This window comes from Pleurodeles waltl, chromosome 7 (genome assembly GCF_031143425.1).
Source record: "Pleurodeles waltl isolate 20211129_DDA chromosome 7, aPleWal1.hap1.20221129, whole genome shotgun sequence".
In the NCBI taxonomy this organism is placed as follows: domain Eukaryota; kingdom Metazoa; phylum Chordata; class Amphibia; order Caudata; family Salamandridae; genus Pleurodeles; species Pleurodeles waltl.
Genome location: NC_090446.1, coordinates 1,455,856,005 through 1,455,877,305, shown reverse-complemented (window position 1 = coordinate 1,455,877,305; position 21,301 = coordinate 1,455,856,005). Strand labels below are relative to the sequence as shown.

At 44.0% G+C, this 21,301-nt stretch overlaps 1 protein-coding gene across 1 annotated transcript in view; it reads left to right on the top strand.

Moving 5' to 3' along the window:
• LOC138246476 (IgGFc-binding protein-like) overlaps positions 1 to 21,301 on the top strand; it is a 372,467-nt gene that overhangs the window by 174,359 nt on the left and 176,807 nt on the right. Inside the window, exon 16 of the mRNA XM_069201113.1 lies at positions 14,661 to 15,256. Within this exon, the coding sequence (XP_069057214.1) occupies positions 14,661 to 15,256 (596 nt within the window). The remainder of the gene's footprint in view (positions 1 to 14,660; positions 15,257 to 21,301) is intronic.

Here is a 21,301-nt window from a genome sequence, read left to right as displayed (position 1 = left end):
GGTTGAACCACTTTAGGAAAGTATTCGATCCAGAGAATGATCTCCAAATCAGGGAGGATAACATCAATAACCGGACTAATACAGACCCCAATATTAATGCCTTAGATATTTCTTTTGACCTACATGAGATCCTTTGAGCCATAACCCGCTCTAAACAAGGGAAGGCCCCCGGCCCTGATGGTGTCCCCGTTGACATTTTTAAATCCATGCCCAATCTCTGGGGCCCTTTAGTAACAAATGTTTTAAGAAATGTTGTCAAAACTAATATGCCCTCTTCTTGGAAATTGGCAATTATTATCCCTATTTTTAAAATAAGGCAATAGGCAAGACCCTTCCTGCTACAGACCTATATCTTTGATTGACTTCACATCTAAGATTTTGGGTAGTGTGATTTTATCTCGCCTGGAGGATTGGGTGATACAGAATTGCGACAGGGATGCATTTTGGCCCCCTTTCTTTTCTTGATATACATTAATGGGCTTTATGATTTTTTGACAAAAAATGGGAAGGATGTGCCAAAGATGGGTCAGAAATTGCTTCCAGTTTTACTATATGCAGATGACGCTGTACTTATTGCACGCACTGCAAATGGTTTACAAGGCTTGTTGGATCTTTTTTTGGACTTCATGTTGGACTTAGATTTAAAAGGTAATTATTCTAAGACATTTGTTATGACATGTGGCCCCCCGAAATACAAAATCTAAAACATTTAGTATGGGGGGCAATATCATTAATAAGGTGAGGGATTTCTGTTATTTAGACATGCATATAAGCTCTACTATGCTTTGAAACACTCACCTCAAATTTAAGACTCAGCAAATGTCAAGGAATACTGAAGCAATTTTTCGTTTTACTGGTAAACTAGGCCACAGACCGTCTTCCCAGATTATGACGCTATATACCTCAAGGTGTGTCTCAGCAGCCCTTTATGGGGCTGGAGACTGGGGTTACATTAAAATACCCACTCTCCAATGTACTGAAAATAAATTTATGCGCAGACTATTGATGGTACCTAAGTGTATAGCAAACATCATTATCCACGAGGAAGTGGGCCAATGCTTTTTAGAGTACTCGGTTTCTATTGCCCCCCTTCTGTTGTGGATTAGATGTTGGACGAATCCAGCGGCTAGTCTTGTGCGGGAATGTATTACGGAATGCACTCAATTGGCTAACTCGAATAGGATTCCATGGCTTTCGTATTTGCGATCATCTTTTGATAAGCTGGGGCTAAGGCATATGCATGAGACTTTATAGCTGTCTTAACTTGAAATCTTTAGATTCTTATATCCAGATTGCTACGGTTTTATATATTGAACCTTATTTGACTTGGTTTTCATGCCCAAAAATATATTCTCTTCTAACCTCTTTTAGACTAAATTTGATTCATTTTAAGGTGGCCTTTCCCGAGCAGTGTACCTGGCAAAAAGATTTACCACCCTGCCCTTGTGATGCCAGCTCAAAACAAAGCACTCTTCATTTTTTCTTCTTTTGTTCTCTTTACGCCTCCCCTAGAAATTCTTTCATTTTACCTATTTTACGTACTCTAAGACCAATCCATTATAAGGAAGCTTTGATACATTTTCAGAAATTACCAAAGGATAAAATTTGCTATCAGGTTTTAAACTTTATTAGATCATCTATAGCTATTAGGAACCGGCATTAACATTCTGTAATTTATTAATTTTATTCTATGCTGATTTTTAAATCTTATTTTAAATTTCAGAATTCTATACTCTATATGTGTGGTTTAGTATAGATTTTATTTTAGTGGAAGAAATGTTTTTTATTATATTTTAGGGTATTTAAACAGTTCTCTTTTAGTATGATATTGCATGAAATTAGTAAACCTTCTGATAAGAATATTGGAATATTTATTAAGGAGGACCATGGATAAGATTATTCTGTTATCTTTTTTTTGGACAATATATGTAAGATGTGTTCTCACTGTTTGTTTTTCGGAAATTTGATTTAAATTTGTACTTTTATGGCATCTACCGAATAAAGTTCTTTGACTGACTGACTGACTACAAATATTAAGCAACAATGAAGAAACTTCCCCGAGCTTGGGGAAAGTGGAAAATGGACCTTCCTTAGTCTGTGCCACTACATCTACAAGCAGAAATGCCATAAATTCTGAATTATACTGCAGCACCTGTATCAAGAGCATGTAAGCTTTTCAAGTGGCTTAAAAATAATGAAATCGTACTATCTGTGGATTTTTCTGACTTTGCTTGCCTTCCTCCTCTTCATTGATTTTGTCATTGTTTTCTGTTTGCTGGTACATGGTCATTATCTTCCTGAACACTCTGCTGTTGAACTGGTGGATGAGGTTTTAAATCTTTACCTGTCCTCACATAAAGTCCAAAAAGACTTGTTCCTAGTGAGCATTTCAGCTATTATAATTCCAGATGGCATTGTTTGGGCTAAAGTACCGTTCGATATCTTCGGTCTGACAGGAATGATTCAAATTCCATATGTATTCAAAGTTTCTACAAATGATATTATATCACATGGGGTTGTTTCTCATGACTGGGATGTAAAAGCAGTCACTTTTATGCTTTCTAAGCTTGATTATTATACTGTGTTTGAAAGTGAAGATGTTTATATGACAACTGCGAATTATGGGGAAACGCTCTGTTACCATCATTAGGGACATTATTTTCTACAAAAAGCCAGCCCCCCGAGAAGTGTTCATAATTATACGCAGTGGGGACACTGTCTGACTCCACCAGTGGGGAGATCCACAACATCAGTAGAAAACTTCTTGTATTTTATCGGGCATGACGTCAAAAATGCTGAGTCTTAATATTTTAAATTGCCACCTACAAAACTGCAGAATATTTTGCTAAGACATACAAAATTGATTTATTCTGATTCCTTTGTTTCCCTGTTGGCTGTAGAGGGCTATGCATACTGGTTGAAGTTGATTGGCTTAAAGAGTGTTTGGGGAACTAGAGAGTGGCAAATACAGGGAAAGGAAGCCTTATATATAGCTTACCTTATTCCTTTACAAATTATATTTCTTAGTGAAACTGTACAATAAACAAGTTGCTTAGGCTTGGGAAAAAGTAAGGAATTTAGGGCCTGATTTATGAAAAGTTAGCACCACCTTTATGTCATTTTTTGATGCAAAAGCGGTGCAAACTTAGAAAATATAAATATATTTTGTAGGTTTGCGCTGCTTTTGCGTCACAAAATGACATAAAGGCGGCACTAACTTTTTATAAATCAGGCCCTTAATGCATCCTGTATTCCTTCACCAGCTAAATTTGAAAAATGGCAAAGGATTTTCAATGCCACTGAAGAACAGCCCATTGGGTGGGTCCAGAATTCCACCTTTAACTCAACATTTAACACAACAGGTGGTTATTGTGGCTAGTGGACACAAATGATTGTCATGTGTGTTTTGTGAACTCCACACAGGGTTTTAGAGCGAGCCGACCCCACCCTTGTTACATCACAGCACAGCACTATGGTATCATCGCCACATATAGTGTGGGCAAACTATGTCAACAGTGGCTGAAATCTTCCACACTAGCAGCCGTTAAAAACACCTTAGTCTCAGAAGACAGAGACTTTTATGGAGATTTGGAAGCTTTCCCAGAAAGAAGCCGCTGCCTGGTTGAGGCAAATAGATCAGGAAAATTTGCAGAAAGCTTTAGCCGATAATGGTATGGACACATTGTCCAACCGCATTTACACCCTAAACCTTATTATGACATCTGTAATTAACATATTTCAAAACGATGTGTCATTTTACATCATAGACAGAGCCAACTAAGGTCCATCATGCAGTTAGGTTGGATGTTACAAGTCCTGAAATGTGGTTACATGCCCAGGCAATACGGAAACTCCAAGGACTTATTTTCCGTGTTTCATTTGTCATGAAAACAACACATAATGGCTAAGAAAGAAGCAACTTACATCATTCTTAACATCGAAAAGTTAGGAAAGGTGCCTTTTACTGTTGCAAAAAATACCATCAGAAGTATGGTTTATACACGGGGTAATTATTCGGCCAATTTCAACATTTCAATTTACATCATGCTTGAAACACATTCCAGAAGGCACATTTGAAGGGCTAGGAGATAGTTACATTCACAAGGTGTGGGAGCTACCCTTTTCATACAACGGCATGAAAGAGGTCTTTCTTAGCGGAAGCCAATGTGAGACTTCTGTGAGCCATTTGATGATTTGTAAACAGCTGTCCTTGCATGGAGCTTGTAATACTTCACCAGCGAACTTAGCTTGTTATATGACTGTGTTCCTGTCTCTTTAATTCGTTCGAAGTTCCAGGTGCTCTTGAATAGGAATTATGTGATGCTAAAGGATGAAGGCTGTTGTAGTATGCAGGGTGGAATCGCCTAAATGGTTTTGGTCTCCCAAACTGTGACTTGATGCGGAAATGTGCTTTTTCCCCCCCACGCAAGAGGTAAAAGTAGCAGAAGTATTGCTACTTTGAATGTAAATTTTGACAAGCTGAGCAGACTGAATGCTCTTTTCTTTCAAAAACACGTGGCGCTTACATCTGCCCGCAAGACCTATAATCTCCAAGTGGCAAGGTCATCCGCAGAGATACAGTCCCTTCTAAAGGATTAGGCCAACAGCTGCCCGACGGTGTGGGATAAGACTCAGTCCCCAACGCATGGTGGTGCTGCTGCCAGAAACCAGCAGTCTCCTCCCCATGACAAGAGTCCTACAACAGCTTATAGGAAATAGACACAGGTACTGAAGAAGGTGAACTGAGAGATATATACGAAATGTCTGTAAGTATGTTGGAGAAACATTTTTGGCCATGGTTAAATGGTGTAAGGCAGAGACACAAGTTCTTTATGAGAGTGCAGACTAAGGAAGAATGGGTAGCTAATTATGTAGCTGTTTTAAGGAATCTCGCTCTTACGTGTGAATTTGGTGAGTTAACTGATTCCCTCATCAGAGACCAATTAGTACACTGCACAAATGATCTGAGGGTCCAAGAAACGATGGTGGCAACAAACTCTACAATAAAAAAGCAATTGAAATAATGGAAGGAATGAAATACGCATCTAATTGGGCTTAGGAGATGTGAGTAAGTACCCTCACACAGTAGATTTGGCTTCTACTGATCCTGATGAAACGCCTACTGAAAAAGTGTAAGGAGATAAGGTGCTGAGTAGCAACCAGAGGAATTGTCTTTGAAGATCCGGTGGTAGTGAAGGTGTGTCTGGATCTGGTGTGGGTGGAAAGACTCAGAATTGAGGGGAAAAGGGGCACTTTGCACATGTGTGTGAAAGTACAAAATTGAATGATGTTTTTGATGTTCCAGAAGAGAATTAGAGTGTGATTTTGCATGTAGTGTCTTCTTCCGCTGATATCAAACATTTGGGTTATAATGTGGACAGTGGTCCAATAACAATGCCAGAATGTAAGGCTGAAATAGAAGGCAAGAACCTCACTGGTTTCGCTAATTCTTGGAGGGGGACAAAATTTGTGAAACAGTATATGGTTCAAATAGCATCACATTACTACCACCAGACATCAATCCTGGAGGGTATGGAGGCATGACTGTAGATCTGGTGGGGTACACTGTAATGATGATCAATGTTCAAGGAAGGAAAACTGTTGGGAAAATTTACAAAGCCAAAAGCAGAAACAATGTGTTGGGATGGAGGCACCAGAGAGATTTGAGAATTGCATAGAACCCAAATTCACCCACCCAAGTAATGTTGGTGTACCTCCTTGGCGAAAATGCTAGCTGGGTGAGTGAGTTCTGTGATCAATTAGGTCTTCTAGAGCGTTTTGACCATAAAATAATTGTATAAAAGTGTGCTAAACAAGAAATGCACAAAGCAATGAAGGTACCTAATCTTATGCTTAAGCCTTTACAGGAAGAGTTAAATAGACGGCAGAGTCAAATCATTGAGGAGATAGAGTCCTCGGAATGGTTGGCCCCAGTGGTTCTTGCGCCAAAGGGCAATGGGGCTAAGATTCGTATGTGTGTTGATCTCAGGGACAGATTTATCTGATGGATCGTCAACCCCTGCCAAACATTACGGAGGCCCTTGCCCCACTTAAAAGTGTCACAGTATTTAGTGTAATGGATTTATCTGCTGAGTACCATCAGGTGTTTCTGCACATGTACTCCAGGGCTCTCACCTCTTTTGTCATGCTTTTGGAAGCATTTCGCTCAAAAGGCTGCCTTCTGGATTGACTTCAGCGGCGGTGCGCTTCCAAAGGCTGATGAAGCTTGTGTTGGAGGGTCTTGAGTCGGTGATGATTTTCCAGATGTCCAAGATGACATCCTAGAGTATGGGAAGGATAGATAGCAGCATGATGAAGTGCTAAGACAGGTGTTGACTAGGTTGAAGGACAAGGGGTTGACTCTAAATAAGGAGAAATGCAAGTTTGCAATAGGATCAGTGTTGTATTTGGGGCATACCATCTCTGATGAAGGGATCAGTCCAAAGGTTGAATTGGTTGACTCCATTGTTGAAGCACTGTGCCCATCTAACAATGACCAGGCCAGATAAATTTTAGGTACAGTGGTCTACTACTTCAAATTTATTACAAATTTTGCGAGTGTGGTACAGCTAAAAAAAGGTATAACATAAGAGGAGGCAGAGGAGGCTTTCAAAGTTGTAAAGAACGAGATTGAAAAGGTGCCTACTTTGAACCATTTGAATGTAATGAAGAAAACATTTTTAACCACTGATGCCAGCTTGAAAGGGCTTGGAGTAGTGTTGTCTCAGGTGAAAGATGGTGAGGAGAAGGTGGTGGCTTTCACCTCACGCTCTGTTAAGAGTACTGAGGAAAGATATTCACTCATTGAGCATGAGGCATTGGTTTGCACTTTGGCAATACACCATTTCAAGTTCTTTCTGTGGGGCTAACCATTTATACTCAGAACGGATCACAGGCCTCTTGTACAACTGTTGGGATGCAGAAGTTTAGAAAACATTTCCCCACATGTTAAAAGATGGGTGGAAGGTGAAGTTCCTACGTGGGATAAAAAATGTTTTGGCGGACTGCTTGTTGCCATTGCTTAACACCAAATCTAGCAAGGGTGACGAGGTAATGGATGCTTCTCTTGTGGGTGAGAGAGTCAGCAGTTGGCAAATGTGAATGGGACAGTGAAGCTGCCAAGTATGAGGTGAAAGATTTAGTGTAAAAAATTGGCATCAGCAGGGTGGCCAACTTTCAAAGATCTGGATGTGGAACCTAGTGGATTTTGGAATGTCCAAAAGAAATTGTGTATTGCAGATGAGAATCTTTTCAGAGAGAATCTCATGGCTCCCCCAGTTGGACTGCAGGATACGATTGTGAACCTAGCACATGAGGGGCATTTGGGAAGCAAATTAATTAAGACAAGAGTTAGAGAACAGTACTGGTGGCCAGGGTTGGACAGCCAGGTGGAGGGTGTAGTTAGAGATTTAATCCAATGTGCAGCAAATTACAAGTCTAGAGTGACCAGGACCGCCCCATTGTCACCATTAGTGCTTCCAGAAGACCCCTGGGTTAAACTGGGGTTAGATATTGTGGATCCTTTTGATTTGTTGCCGGCAGGGGAAAGTTTTGTCCTGATATTGGTAAATTACACATCTAAGTGGGTTGCAGCAAGTTGTGTGGGTACTGTGATGACCATAACAGTTTTTGAATTCCTGAGAAATGTATTTGCATCAGAAGGCATTCCCAAGTGAATTGTAATGGACATTAGAGTCTAATTTATATCAAGTGAGATGAAAGAGTTTTTGGAGGAATTTAGCCCACACATTTACGTAAGCATTGCATTGACCACATTCCAATAGCTTGGTTGAATTCTTGAACAAGTTGATTAAAGCACCTGCACAGCTGGCTGTGGACGGGAGGATACTATTAAAAATGTGCTCAGGGAAGGACTGTGGGTGCATTGCAATACACCCAATATGGTGACTAAGTTATCACCTTTTCAGTGTTTTAGAGGAAGGCTTGCAATGTCCAAACTTAGGCCCTCATTACAACACTGGCGGTTGGAGTAAAAGTGGCGGTAATACCGGCAACAGGCCGGCGGAAAACAAATGGAATAATGGCCATGGCGGTTACCGCCATGGCAACCTGGCACTTCTACACTTTGACCGCCAGGGTGGTAATGACCGCTGGGCTGGAAACTTCGGTCTCCAGCCCAGCGGCCTTCACTATACCGCCGGCGGTATCAGGACCCCGCATACCGCAATGGATTTCGTGGGGTTTTGTACTGCCACGAAATCCATGGCAGTAGGCACTATCAGTGCCAGGGAATATGTTCCCTGGCACTGATTGGGGTCTCTCCCTCCTCACTCCCCCTCCCCAGAACCCCCCCACCACCCACCACCCCCCTACCACCCTGCAAAGGTGGTAGGACCCCCTCCCCCCCAGATACACACACACACACCCCACACACCTCTACAGGCAGGCTCACACCACTCAAACACATACACGCACACATACATGCACAGGTACATGCACATATACATGCACACATGCAAACAGACATTCGTCACATTTCCCATACACACAATACACCCACTGCATGCATACATGCACTCACACATCCCCTCTACACACTTACACGCACACCCCCATGCATGCACACAACACACAACCCCCTACCCCCCTAACAGACGATCACCTTACCTGGTCCGGTGATCCTCCGGGAGGGCACGGGATCCATGGGGGCTGCTCCGCCGCCAGCTCCCTATCACCAGAACACTGCCACGCCGAATCCTGGGACGTGATTTGGTGGGCGGTGTTCTGATGACGTGGCAGCGGAGGTGGACCAGCCTCCACTTCACCGCCGACCGCCAGTATGGCGTCTGAAAAAGGGCAGAGGGCTGCCAGCAGTCATAATACGCTTGGCGGGAGCCCGGCAGCCGCCGAGGTCCAAATGAGGGCCTTAATTCCTAATCTGAAGACACGATTAAGGAGGTTGATTCATGTGTTGTGGAAAGATACCAAGTGAGATACAAGTAGCAATTTGACATTAAACACAAGGTGCATGATCAAGTTTGATAAGTGGAGATTATGGCCCTCATTAGGACTTTGGCGGTCGGTGCAATAGTGGCGGTAGTACCGCCAACAGACTGGCAGTGCATACTGCCATATTATGACATTGGCTGTTTGGCAAAAGCCAAACTGCCAATGTAACACATCGACCGTCACTGCAGTACCGACCACCGGGCTGGAGACTACAGTCTCCAGCCCGGCGGCCAACACTAGGCCGCCCACAGTAATATGTCCCCGCCTACCGCCATGGTTTCCGTGGTTTTTGTGCCACCACGAAAACCATGGCGGTAGGCACTATCAGTGTCAGGTAATTCCTTCCCTGGCACTGATAGGGGTCTCCCTCGCCCCCCTCCCCAGAATTCTCCCCCACCCACCCCATCCCCCAACATAAACACACATGTACATACACACGCATACCCACATTCACCCACGCATGCATACTTCCATGCTCACACACACACACACGCACTGACATACATATCAGCACACACGCATTCACACGTCACAACATATTCGCACACTCACATTCATTGATGCGCAAACGCATCACACATGCCCCACACTCGCATGCATGCACACGGATACAAACACACACACACACAACGCCCCCCACCCCCATCTCCTGTCGGAGTACTTGACTTACGTGCATGCAGGGGATCCTCCGGCAGGAGACGGGACACAGCGCTTCTGCCAGCAGCAGCGTCCGCCAGCGGAACACCACCAAGCCGTATCATGTGTCATAATACGGTCAGCAGCGTTCTTCTGGCGTGGTGCTGCTGCTGGCAGCAGGCCACCTTACTGCCGTCCACCGCCATGACCGTAGACGGAATTCCGCCAGCCTTCTGTGGAATTCTGGCTACGGTCATATTATGGTGGACGGTTTGTAGCCACGGCGATGGTATTTTGGTGGCCATCGCCGTGGCGGTAGGCGGCATTTACCGCCATTATCATAATGAGGGCCTATGTTTTTGTGAGAAAGCCAGGATGGACACCCAAAGGTGCTAAGCGTATTAGTGCGTGAAGAAAAATGTTGTAGTTTTGTGTGATCATAGTGGGTGGAGCATGTCCAGGTTGGCAAGGTGTGAAGGAAGAGACAGACATGGTTATCAGTGCAATTCATCAGAGACAGTGAACAATGTGGAAAGACGCCACATTCTTTGCTCAAGGAAAGTTCCCTCTTATTTGTTGAACTATGAATTGAGTGACAAATGGAAAAATGGAATTCAAAGTTTGTACATTTCTATTTTGCATCCTGACAGAAATGTACTTGTCAGTGGATTGTGGTTTAAACCATTGTTTTATTTTTTTATTTTGGTACGTATTTTGTATTGGGATATTGAAACAATATTGCTTAAGTTTCTATTGCAGGAGGGATGTGTTGTAGTTTGTCCAGTTCTTGTAATGTCACTGACGCTTGTAATGTCACAGACAAACGCTGCATCACTGATGCTCCAGGGACACTTTGGCAACCTGAAGGAATGTTGGGGGAGTTTACTTTAGTATAGTTTAGAAGTTTGTAAAGCATACAGTTTACTTTAGTTTAGTTTAGGAGTTGTACCTGGAGGCCTCCCATTGCTAGAGCTGAAGCAGAACGACAAGGAGACAACTTATGCTGTGAACGTAAGGATCTTTAAATTCTTACGAAATGACATTTCTTGACTATCCTGGAGGAGCTCCAAGAGAAGGGAATTCCAGAGTTTTGCGGCTGTAAATGCTAAAGATCAACCTCCCCATCTTGCTTTTTTAGTACATGGAAGTTTAATTAGGGAGTCTGTCGAAGATCTAAGAGCCCTTTGAGGGATGTAGCGTGTTGCAATCTGTTTAAGGAAGGCCGGACCCTTATTATGCAGAGCTCTGTGCAAAGTGCAGAGGGCCTTAAAGTTGATCAATTGTTCCTAAGGCAGCCAGTGAAGGAAACTAAAGCAGGTTTTGCGGACAAGTGTCTGGGAATCTTCATAAGTAGGTGTGCTGCGACATTCTGCACCACCTGAAATCTTTTTAGTACATATTGAGGTGAACTGAGATAGAGGATATTTCCATAGTCCAGGCATGAAATTATGAGAGCCTGAGTGATTGGTCTTTTGGCTTGAAAAGGAAGTATCTTAAATACTTTTCTATGAAGTCTTAATAGACAAAAACAGGTGGCTGTCAGCTTTTTAGATTGATAGTCCAAAGTCAGTTAAGAGTCCAGCCAAAAACCCAAGGACTTTATGTTGTCGCTTGGTGGAGGCAGGCCTTCCAACCCATCAGGGAGCAGAGAAGAGGATCTGAGTGGGTCATAATTACCCACCAGCATGACTTCTCTTTTTTCTTTGTTCAGCTTAAGTTTACAGCTGGCCATCCATCTAGCTACTGCTTGAAGACAGGGTGTCAGGAGGGGCTAACCTGTCTTAGAGAAGGTTGAGAATGAGAAGACCAGCTGTGTATCATCAGCATAGGAAACCAGTAACAAGCCGTAAGCTTCCACAATCTCAGCCAGAGGGGACATATAGATATTAAACAACTTAGAGCTGAGAGAGAAGCCCTGGGGCACACCACAGCTGAGAAGAAGGCTGTTGGAAAAGAAAGAGCGATCAAGAACTTGAAAGGTTCTATCCCTCAAAAAGGAGGAGAACCATTTCAAAGCACGCCCCTTGATGCCTGCATTGAAAATTCTATGAAGCAGGATGTTATGACCTACGGTGTCAAAAGCAGCACTTAGGTCCAATAGAATGATGGCGGCAGCGCCCCCTAAATCCAGTTGTCGTTGAGCATCTTCGACTACTGCCAGAAGGGAAGTCTCATTACTATGATGGGGTCTGAATCACATTTGAGTATGATGAAGGATCTTGTGTTCTTCAAGAAAACCTGACAGATGTCTATTGACATGTTTTTCAATCAGTTTAGCTGCCATAGGCAAGAGAGAAATTGGCCTATAGTTACTCAATAGGGTTGCATCTAGATGAGGCTTTTTAAGTAAAGGTTTAACAATAGCATGTTTCCAATGTGACAGAATAAGGCCTTTTATTAAAGACTCGTTAAGGGCCTTAGTCAGAGCAGTGGCAATCATGTCTGAACCTAATGCCAAAATGTGAGGAGGGGCAGGGTCCAGTGGAGATCTTGCATTTATAATGTGTAACAAGTTAGTTACTGATTCCTCCGTAAGGGGCGGAAAATCTAATAGAGGATCTCTGGAGTTTAGAACTTGAGCCTGACCTGCAAGGTCGTCATTCTGGAAAAAGTGAAAATATGTCTAGAATTTTCTTTTGAAAGAAACAGGCCACATTATTGCTATGCTTCTTGGAGGCTTCAGTGAGATCGGTGTGAGCGGGCACTTGAATGATTTCTTTAAATATTGAGAAGATTTATTTGGGAGAGTTGGAGGACTGATATATTTTAGATGCATAAAATGATGTCTGTGTGGCTTTAATTTCTGTATGGAAGTGTCTAACTGCTTTCCTATATTCCTTTTTAGCGGACATATCATAAGTTCTTCTCCACCTTCTTTCAAGGCGTTCACACTCCTTTTTTAGCAGCAATAGCTGAGGAGTGAACCATGGTGATTTTATATGGCCAGCACCTCGGGTGATAGTTTTTATTTGTAGTACAGAGTCTAAGGACGTGGAGATCCATTCAATGAATTTGTCCACTGAGCTTAGGATGGAATTAAGGAGAATGGCTCTAGTGTTCTCAAGGGCTGAGGTCCATTCCTTGCAATTTAGTTTAGACCAGTGCTGACCAGATAACTTGTTTGCTAGCCGACCTGTGTCAGTGGCGGTATTCATTATCATGAGCCTGATTAAAAAGTGGTCAGACCATGATAGAGGAAGTGGTGTCTGAGCTGAAAGTTCTGAGATGTTGCTGAACACAAGGTCGATCATAGGACCTTTGGTATGTGTAGGGCCATTGATCATCCATGTGAGACCTTGCGCCTCAAGGTTTGTAAGTAGTGTTTTAGCCACGGCATTACTTGGTTCGTCCGCATGAATATTCAAATCGCCGAGAATAGTAAAGTTAGATTTACTGCCAACTAGATCAGCAACTTGTTCAGGAAGAGCTTGAATAAACCTATTGTGAGGGCGAGGGGGGACGTTAATAAGAGCCCCAAATAATGTGAATGTAGGGTTCACTGCTAGGGATAAGGACATGCTTTCACAGTCAGGAATTATCAGAGGGTAGAAGAGACATTTAATAGAGCTCTTAAAGATAATGGTGATCCCCTCACCTCTTGAATGTGCCCTATCTGGATATCAGTTTTGTGAGTGGGTAGGTATCTGCATTTGACTAATAGGAACCTGCCAACTGACCCATTTTACTTCCTTCCTGGCTGCACAAATTCACATTGGGGAGTCCATAAGCAGTTATTGCAGACCCAGTGTGGGAGACCAGGGTCAAAAGAGTGCTGGCAGCAGTCCAAAACAGGTGTTCTGAGGGCAAGGAGTTGACTTGCTGAAAATGTTATTACATCTAGGCCGGGAGAGCAGCATCCCTGGCCCTTGGTGCTGGTCAGGCGCAACAGGGTGCAAACAGGCATGTCTTTGGTGTGCCAGCAGCACGTCCACTGTTTCATTACCCTTATAAAGGGGTCAGGGAGGCAGCAGACAGTGCAGCTAGGCTGACAATCAAAATGGCGTCTCCTCGAGGCACGGAAGCCTAGAGGAAAAATGGCACTCTTCCAGTCTTAAAAACAATTAAAAGTAAGCCTCAATAGGCAGCTAGCACCACCTGCTACCCCTGAACATGGGCAGCGGGGTTAAAATCAGGAACAAGGGAGGGAGGGACAGGGAGAATAAAAGGTAACACAGCAATAAGTCGGAGTGATAGCAATGAGATCTTTCTTACCAAGTGTCCGCAGGTCCATGGAGTAGAGGGAAAGATGCTCTTGGAGGAAGAAGCTCAAGGTCTGTGTTTCTCAGGTGGTAATAAAAGTTTGAACACTACTGCTGTCCAGTGTCGTACTGATCTCTATGACTGTAGACAAGTATACTGCAAACTCTAAGTAGGTACAGGTAAGGTTGGGCGAATTGAGGAGGGGGTTGGGCACACGTTTTTGTTCTGTGTTAATTGATAGGCTGTATTATTGAAAGGGGCGAGGATGCTTGAACACAAATGTCATGCTCGGTACAGTTAATTCACTGTTATCTACTAGTATATGTGTCAAAACGTAATAAAAATATTTTTAAAAGAAATCGTGTTCAATGTTCTGCCATCCAGCCTGTCACATGGACAAACTACCCTTCCCTGTCTGTTGCATGTTCTTTGCTGTGGTAATGGACAAGGACTACATGGACATAAGGAAAAAAAAGCAGTTCCATATACCTGCTCATTCTGTATTAATTGAAGCATAGTCTCTTGAGTGATCTGAGATGTGTCTTTTGTAACAGGGCCTGGTGTACCTCCCTGCGTTTGAAGCAGATGTGGAGTATATGTGTTTTGGATAGGCTGCCTAGCTCCCAAATGCTCCAGGTCAGATAAGTGTATTTGCAGATCTTTGCTTTTGGCTCCTGCGAGATTTGCGGGCTGGTGTTCCTTGTGTTCTGTGTCCTGTGTAATTGCAACAATTTTGTGTTAGACAGTTGAACACATTAAGCTGTGGCGACTTACATCGTCTTTAGCAGCTGGTTTTAATTGCTTTACTCATATGCCTTTTTACCTCTAACCATTACTGTGTGTTCATTTTATAGCTATGGCATGCCCTACAAACAGCCACTATGAATTATGTTCCACTGGATGTCCCATCACCTGTAGTGGGCTCACCACCCCCGCAGGATGTGACTCTACTTGCACAGAAGGCTGCTCCTGCAATGATGGCTTTATCCTCAGTGGAGATCAGTGTGTTGATATAAGTCAGTGTGGGTGTCTCTACAGGGAGAAATACTACAAGAAAGGCGAAGTGTTTTACCCCAATGGAAAGTGTAACACACAGTGCACGTGTCAAGAAGGTGGATCTGTTGGCTGTATCCCTTTCACCTGTGGGCCCAATGAAGAGTGCACACTGGAGGATGGTATCCTGAAGTGCATCCCTGCAGATTTTGGAACATGTGCTGCTCTTGGAGACTCTCACTATACTACACTTGATGGACATCACTATGACTACCAAGGAAGATGTATGTACACTCTGGCCACCTCCTCTGGAGGGAATAAGAACTTAACTCAATTTGAGGTCAAAGTAAAACATAATGACTATGGAAAAATGCAAGCGAGGGTCACATCAATGGTAACTCTAGAGGTATACAACCACTCATTCGGCATGATCCAGAGCAGAAAAGATGCCATACTGGTGAGATAACAAAAATCTATATGAAAATCATAGTACAAATAAGACAAATATTGCTAACCCTTTCTAAGATCTATCCAATATAGTTATTACATTGTATGTTCTCTAATCTCTCTCTTTTTATCATTTTGCTCACATTTTTACTCTGACTGTATGTTTTCTCTACGTAAAATGTTCCTTCCATTCACATTACTTATATAATATGGTTCTGTACCCTCATTAAAGGGACTGTAACAAAGACCACGAAGTGGAACAGTACGTGAATAACCAAACTGCAATGATTAATTATCTGCAAAAAATAAAAGTATTAAACTAGATAGCTAAAAAAAACAGGTTGCTAAGAGAAAAGAAGCTTAGTTCGGTAGAAATCATATTATGTCTGTAGAGGCGAGAGACTATTGAAGCTGCTGCAAGCAAGACAGTACTAACAACGGCCCCTGATTACAATTAGCATTTAATCTTTCATGATCAGACTATAGACTAAAGAGTAGGAACTACTTAACTCAGGTATTTTTTAAGGTTCTTCCGTAATGATCGCCGAGCAATGTGCTATTATTGTTATGTTATATTGATTTATAAGGTGCACTGTTACCCTCAAGAGCTATTCTGACATTAGAAACAGAAAACTACTCTAAAGATTGGAGGTAATTAAACAGTTCTGTTTAAGACCCCAGTTCTCAGATTTTTCTTAAAGATTTGGTGGGAGGAGAGTTAGTGCAATGACAGGTGAAAATTAAACAACTGTCCACGCATTTTCACTCTATTCACTATGACACTGTTAACCAGACAACATTCCGTGTGCTTTGACCCCTAAAACATGTGGAAATTGGTCATGCCCTAATAATCATTTTTACCTTTCCTATACAGCCACACTATAGCCTTCAATACGACCCTGGCAGACGGCGTAATTTTGGAGAAAGGTACTGCCAACAGGCTGGCGGTACCTTCCCCCAAAATATGACATTGGCCGTTTGGCTTAAGCCAAACGGCCAATGTACCACTCCGTCCGCCAGGGCGGTAACAGCCGCCGGGCTGGAGACTTCGGTCTCCAGCCAGGCGGCCCTCACAATCCCACGCTCAGGATTATGACCCTGCATACCGCCATTGTTTTCGTAGCAATCTTACCGCCACAAAAACCATGGCGGTAGGCATTATCAGTGCCAGGGAATTGCTTCCCTGGCACTGATAGGGGTCTCACCCGCCACCTCCCCCTCCCTAGAGTCCTCTCCCATCCTTCCCCTCCCAACCCCCCCTTCAGATACACACATACAGGCACATATATATACACCCATACACACATGCATACACACATTCACCCACGCATGCATGCATACATACACTTGCACATCCAAACTCACAAACATACATCCGGTCACACACGGAATCACACGACACAAAATGCACGTACACACACACACACTCATGCACACACGCATTACATCCTCATGCACGCATTCACTCGCAGTCACACACACACCAACACATGCAAACCACCACCCCCCCACCCCCTCTCCTGTCGGAGAACCCGACTTACCTGCTTGCAGGGGGTCCTCCGGCGGGAGATGGGACGCTGCATCATGGAACATGATATGGTAGGCGGTGGTTTGCTGGTGTGGCGCTGCTGCTGGCAGCAGCGCCACCATACCGCCATCCGCCGCCATGACTGTCAATGGAATTCCACCAGCCTTCTGGTCATAATGGCATGGACGGTCGGTAGCCACAGCGACGATATGATGGCAGCCGTCACCGTGGCAGTAGGCGGTCAATACTGCCAATGTTATAATGAGGGCCTATATGTTTCCCAAAAAGATTCCATGCCATGGAAAGGTAAATGTCATTTACACCTATAGAATACAGCACTACTGTGCCATCCTCTCATGTGACCAGGTAAACAAAACTCCAGGCCTACCACTGCTGAGGTTGAAAAAATTAAGCAAGACCTGTCAAAATAACCCTTTTCTTCAGAAGAAAGCCTTCAATTTAAATCTTAATATGTCACCCTTATGTAGGCCATATGTTAGAAATGGGGTCCTTGGTGGGCAGTCAGGTTACCCCCTGTCCAAGCAAGGACCCTCACTCTAGTCAGGGTAAAGGAGAATCACCCTCAGCTAACCCCCGCTCATCGAAGCTTGGCACGAGCAGGCAGGCTTAACTTCTGAGATCTAAGTGTGAAGTATTTGTACCAACACACACAGTAACTTAATGAAAACACTACAAAATGACAAACACAGGTTTAGGAAAATAGAAAATATGTATCTAAACAAAACAAGACCAAAACGAAAAAAATACACCATACACAAGTCAAGTTATTAATTTTAAAAGCAAAAGAGTCTTAAATCCTATTGTAACCAGGTAAAACACTGTTAGCATTGAAAAGTACCTGGGTAGCGTCAAAATAACAAGCATGTGCGATTGTGCGTCGAAAAAGGTACGCGCCGATTTCTCACCAGCAAGTGAGATCGTGCGTCGGTTCTCCTTCTCCTGTCGGATCAGCGTGCATCGTTTTTCCTCTCTGCAGGAGAGCGATGCGTCGATCCGGGCAGCACTGGGGTCTGGGCAGGCGTTGCGTCGTTTTTCCACACCAAGCAAGGTTTGCGTAAAAAATCCGGCCGCACAGTATCCCAAAAACCACGCAGTGTGAGTTGCGACTTATCAGCCTCCGTCAGCGATGTTGTGCGTCGTTTCTCCAGCTGCGTGCGTTGATCTTCCAGCCGCGCTGCAAGTGGAGCGTCGATTTTAGCCTCAAAGCCAGTGGCGCGTCGTTCTCAGCCGTGCCCAGGAGGTTGTGTCAGAAATATCCCCGCACGACGGTCTGTGCGTGGATTTTCAAGCTTGGTCTTCCAGCTTCACCTGTCAAGGCCCCAGGAACTGGATAGGGCACCACTTGGCAGGGCAGGAGTCTCAGCATAGAGTCCAGGTGCTGGCAGGGGAAGTCCTTGATGGCCCTGAGACTTCAACAACAGGAGGCAAGCTCAGGACAAGCCTTTGGAAATCTCTTCACAAGCAGGAACGCACAACAAAGTCCAGTCTTTGTCCCCTTTCACCAGGTAGAAGCAGCAACTGCAGGATAGCTCTACAAAGCACAATCACAGGCAGGGCAGCACTTCTCCTCAGCTCTTCAGCTCTTCTCAAGGCAGAGGTTCCGCTTGATTTCCAGAAGAGATCTAAAGTCTGTGGTTTTGGGTGCCCTTCTTATACCCATTTTGCCCTTTGAAGTAGGCCTACTTTAAAGGAAAGTCTCTCTTGTTTGTGAAATCCTGCCTTGCCCAGGCCAAGCCCCAGGAACACACCAGGGGGTTAGAGACTGCATTGTGTGAGAGCATGCACAGCCCTTTCAGGTGTGAGTGACGACCCCTCCCCTCCCTCCTAGCACAGATGGCTCATCAGGATATGCAGGCTACACCCCAGCTCCCTTTATGTCACTGTCTAGAGAGAGATGCAAACAGCCCTACTGTCAAACTGACCCAGTCAGGGAATACACAAAGAGGCAGAGTTACAGAATGGTTTAAGTGAGAAAATGCTCACTTTCTAAAAGTGACATTTTCAAACACACAGTCTCAAAATCAACTTTCCTACAAGATGTATTTTTAAATTGTGAGCTCAGAGACCCCAAACTCCATATGTCTATCTGCTCCCAAAGGGAATATACACTTTAATCATATTTAAAGGCAGCCCCCATGTTACCCTATGAGAGGGATAGGCCTTGCAACAATGAAAAACAAATTTAGCAGTATTTCACTGTTAGGACATATAAAACACATTAGTATATGTCCTACCTTAAACATACACTCCACCCTGCCCATGGGGCTACCTAGGGCCTACCTTAGGGGTGTCTTACATGTAAGAAAAGGGAAAGTTTAGGCCAAGCAAGTGGGTACACTTGCCAAGTCAAATTAGCAGTTTACAACTGCACGCACAGACACTGCAGTGGCAGGTCTGAGACATGATTACAGGGCTACTATTGAGGGTGGCACAACCAGTCCTGCAGGCCCACGAGTAGTATTGAATGTGAGCAGGCTAGAAAGAGTGATGAAAAGACTTGCCACTGAATTTTGAATGACCTGAAGTCCGGGCACCAGTGAACTCAAGTAGAGGGAATTCCTATATTCCAAGCAAAAGGTGATTAGTGTCTGGACAGAAGTTTTGCAGATATCCATTTGAAGCAAAGGGAACACCTTCCTCCACAATTTCAAAGTGGCAAAACAGGTGGCAATTAGGTGATTGAATTGGGTGTGACTTCTAACTTTCTGGCAGACACTTAGCTGGGGTAAGACCATAGCCTAATTCCACTGGCTAACAGAGTAATGAACCTGAGGGTGGTGTTCTTCATCCTCATTATTGCAAATAGAACAATTAGATTTTACTAGGTTTAGGTGAAAAAGATGCTAATTAAAGAATGGTCAATAGTGAAGCTTTGCAGAGTGGTTTGGGCCATTATTTAAATACACTTCTTTTTCTGGTGTATTCTTCTAACCTCAGAGTCATCATTCTTCTAACCATAGATTCCTCACATTCTGCATATCCCCTAGTGCCAGACTGGATTCCAAAATTGTTCTCAGCAATTTCCTCACATGCTGGTAGGTGGTGGTGTGCAGTTCCATGTTGTGTTTGTCCTGCCACAGAACTGACATCTGAGCCACAAATAACCACTTCATCATCATGTCAACATCAGTTCCTTTCTTTCTATCCCTTCCGATGGAGATCCAAAGCTTGCCCCCTCGGTTTCAGAAAACATTTTCTCAAAGTTTACCAGTGTGCAAGGTACATGTCTCCTCCTAAAATAACAGTTTTTGAACTATGTAAAGATTGAAAATAATATCAGTGACAGAACTGCAGAAGGTCTGTCTCTGGTGTCTCAGCTCCTTGCACAAGTTGAAGTTGTGCAACAGATGTCCGCAGATGAACCCGAAGACCATATGGGAACCTCAGGCCAAACTCTGCGTCGCCGAGCACCACACCATAGGAAAGCTCAGAAGGCCTTATCCTGATTGCAGAGGGTGTGGAAGCGTTTTCTGGCCCTAGTCCACTACAGAGAGAGATCTTAATCCTTCTCCACATTTTCAGGTGAGTCAAAAAAGAAGAAACATCCAGACAGTCTTTTCAGGAGACATTGCACGGGTCTACCACCAGATCTTGGTATATACCACCAGATCTTGGCCACAGACTGCAGAACCAACTCCTGCATTAGTCCCAATCCAGCCCTAGTTGCCAGGTCTATCGCTGATGCCTCAGTAGATTCAGACCTTAAAAGAGGCCTTGCAAAATTCCGGTACCCTTCCAAGTCCCTCTGGCAAGTGGCAAAGAATCAGAACATACTGATGGGTACTTCAAATTGTCCAGTGCTTTATGCCTTGCTCTTCACCTCTACCCTCTCAGACATGCCGCTTACACTAGAACAGCTTCCGGAGGACCACTTGTCCATTTTCCAACAAGAAGTTCACACTCTCATGGACAAGGGAGCTATAAAGATGATACCAACATCAGCAATCTGGAATGGATGCTATTTTCGCTACTTTCTGGTGCTAAAAAAGGACAGAGGACTTCACCCATTTCTAGACTTCTGGCCCCTGAACTTCATCCTCAAGAGAGGAAAGTTCAAAAGGCACAGTTTGGCCCAGGTTCTGTCATCCCTGGTTCCAGGCCACTGGATAGTGACATTTGATTTGCAGGATGCATATTTTCGCATCCCTGTCCTGCAATCCCACAGACGCTATCTGTGCTATCTGTCACCAGCGCCCCTTGAGTGTTCACGAAAGTGATGGTGGTGGCTGGTGCCCATCTGAGGAGGTTGGGAATATCAGTCTTCCTAAACCTCAGTGACAGGTTGCTAAAGGCAGGCTCGCCTCAAATAACAATGAACTACCGCTAGATGATGGTCAACTTGTAGTCATACATGACTACTTCACAGAGGCTCCATTTCATTGGAGCCATCCTGCACATGGTGCTGATTACAGCCTTCCCTCCTGCTCAACTCGTCCAGGATATTTGGGCTATGATTTCACTGTTTCAACCTTTGACCTGGGTCTCAGTGAGAGTAGCTTTGTGGCT